The sequence below is a fragment of the Triplophysa rosa genome, linkage group LG17 (assembly GCF_024868665.1).
Source record: "Triplophysa rosa linkage group LG17, Trosa_1v2, whole genome shotgun sequence".
Classification (NCBI taxonomy): Eukaryota; Metazoa; Chordata; class Actinopteri; order Cypriniformes; family Nemacheilidae; genus Triplophysa; species Triplophysa rosa.
This window is the reverse complement of record NC_079906.1, coordinates 23,501,495-23,503,994: the sequence shown is the minus strand read 5'-3', so window position 1 is coordinate 23,503,994 and position 2,500 is coordinate 23,501,495. Positions and strand designations below refer to the sequence as shown.

At 41.3% G+C, this 2,500-nt stretch overlaps 1 protein-coding gene across 1 annotated transcript in view; it reads right to left on the bottom strand.

Moving 5' to 3' along the window:
- The window catches only part of sema6a (sema domain, transmembrane domain (TM), and cytoplasmic domain, (semaphorin) 6A), a 56,366-nt gene that overhangs the window by 10,817 nt on the left and 43,049 nt on the right, over positions 1-2,500 (bottom strand). Inside the window, exons 13-16 of the mRNA XM_057355869.1 lie at positions 1,953-2,126; positions 1,128-1,268; positions 974-1,051; positions 30-285 (exon numbers count right to left, since the gene is read on the bottom strand). Coding sequence (XP_057211852.1) covers positions 30-285; positions 974-1,051; positions 1,128-1,268; positions 1,953-2,126 — 649 coding nt within the window. The remainder of the gene's footprint in view (positions 1-29; positions 286-973; positions 1,052-1,127; positions 1,269-1,952; positions 2,127-2,500) is intronic.

Below are 2,500 nucleotides of genomic sequence, written 5' to 3'. Positions count from 1 at the left end.
GGCAAAAAAGCTTATAAATTGTACAGAACAATATTTTTAAAAAAATCTAAAAATGCAAAAAGTGTTCTATGATCTTTAGGTTTAGGGGTTGGGTTAGGGGTAGGGGATAAAATATACAGTTTGTACAGTATAAAAAACATTACGTCTATGTGTGTGCATGTGTGTCTACAGCTGTTTGTGAGGTTCTTGTCATGACCACAGCTCTCAGTAAACGGGTTCTGCTTACTTTGGCAGTCGCCGAGTCCATCTGTGTTGCCCTGCTCCACGTCCTGCTCAAAAGACCATCTGCACACACACACACACACGCACGCACGCACGCACGCACGCACGCACACACGCACACACACACACAGTTCAAGTGGTGAATTTTACGATCAAACGCCTTCAATAATAATCAAGATTTGAATAAAAATATAACACAACAATCTCATCATCATAATCAACATTCTGAACTGACACAACTCCTGACAAAACAACAACAATCTAAACAATCTGAAAACACACACCAAAATAAATCATGTAACCATTCTCATCTCATAAAACATCACTGTCAAGATATTCATAAACAAACACAATGAGATCAATGACATAGCCTTTTCCTCCAGAGCTCATTTTATGGAAAAGGTTTTATGAAGCGTCGGGCAAAACATAAAAAAGTCTTTCCACAGCGGTCACGAACCGCACTGATCATAGCCACCTAATCCCTGAAATCCAGCACAGCACCACTCAGCTCATATGTTCACTTTCCAAAGGGAAAGAACTTGAGAAATAATAAACATCACAGAAAATCCTTCTCACAGATCATCGGCTGTGTCCTCTTTAACATCATATCTACATAAAGTGATGAATGATGGACGCTGCACCACTTCAAACCACAATCACATCACTGGCATGCAGAGGATTGTGGGTAAACTGACATCATCTTTTGGCTCAGCTGAACCCTAATTACAGAACTGAGAATAAAGCGGCGTACTTTGCGTCAGATGTGATTTCTCTGCAGGCGCCGTCTGACACCCAACCACAGTACGGGTCCCTGGAGGCGATACAGGACCTGAGAGAGACACACATGCCAAAAGTTAATCAGGGACACAGCGTAAGTTTGTATGAACCGATCGGTCTGGACTTACTTTTTACACTTTCCGTGTCGTTGGCAGCGAGAAAGAGGGACTTTGACCACACACGAGGAGAACGCCACGAACAGCGAGTGACTCCTGCGGTCGATCTGCATACTGATGATGCGTTTGTCATCCACTCCATCAATACTGCACCTGAACACACCACACAGAACACGTCCAGTCATGACTGAAATCAAGGGCTGTCACATTCATATGAATAATAAACTAAACATTTGATCAGTGTGCGTTTCTGTAGGATGGAAGCTGAGATACAAGAACACACACCAATAATCATATATTCACACCGGACGTCATGTGCTTAAGAACTGAGACTAAGATGATCACATCAGTGCGTTTTTAATAAAGGTACTTATGCCATGTAATGTCCTTAATATTACAAGAATTAATCACAAAGTATTTCATTAAGATGACTATTTCTTCTTATTCATCTAATTTTACAGTTGAATCATCTTTTATTATTTGAGTTTCCTTTTATTTATTCATTTATGAATAATGTAGCTAAAAGTGAAAGACTGACATGTAAATAAAATAATAACAATATAAATATTGTGCTGTATTATATGCATTTTTGTGGTGTATAATACAAATATAAGAAAAAAAAGGTGTGTATGACATCATTAATATGAAAAAAGCGCTCTCTCATAAAATCCACATGTAATGTGAGATTTCTGCTTCTCTTTCATCATTCACTGTTTATTTGGTCAAGGCCTCGTGGTCCAAACCAACGGCAGATGAATTTCCACAGCGCTCTCTTTAATTTAGCGACCGCATGTGAAGGACTGGGGCCGGATGAACCAGTCTTAATAGAACACACACTTGTCAGGGTTGTAGACGTTCAGCTCCTCCAGAAACAGGCTGTCATTGAGAAAGCCGCTCCGCATCTTAGCCAAAAACTTCAGAATGATTCCTCGCTCAGAACCCAGAAAAACAACCGTGTGGTTACGGTGAGGACCGGCGGCGTTATCCACTGCGATACGAGTCAGACGATATCTGAAGAAACAGACAGACGGAGAGTTATAATGCTCTCACTACAGACATCAAACTCTTTCATTCTCTCGGTGTTAATCCACCGGATGAATCCTTTTCAAATCACTATGCAAATACATTTTCAGGCTTATTAAAACAGCCAACATCGTAATGGAAACGCAAATTACTGTAATTAAACACATTTATTTCATCGATCTGGAGTCTGTGAACTATAACACGCGCGCACACACACACACATGGGCGCGCACACACACACACACACACATGGGTGCGCACACACACACACAGGCACACACACACACACACACACACACACACACACACACACACACAGGCACACACACACACACACACATGGGCGCGCACACACACACACA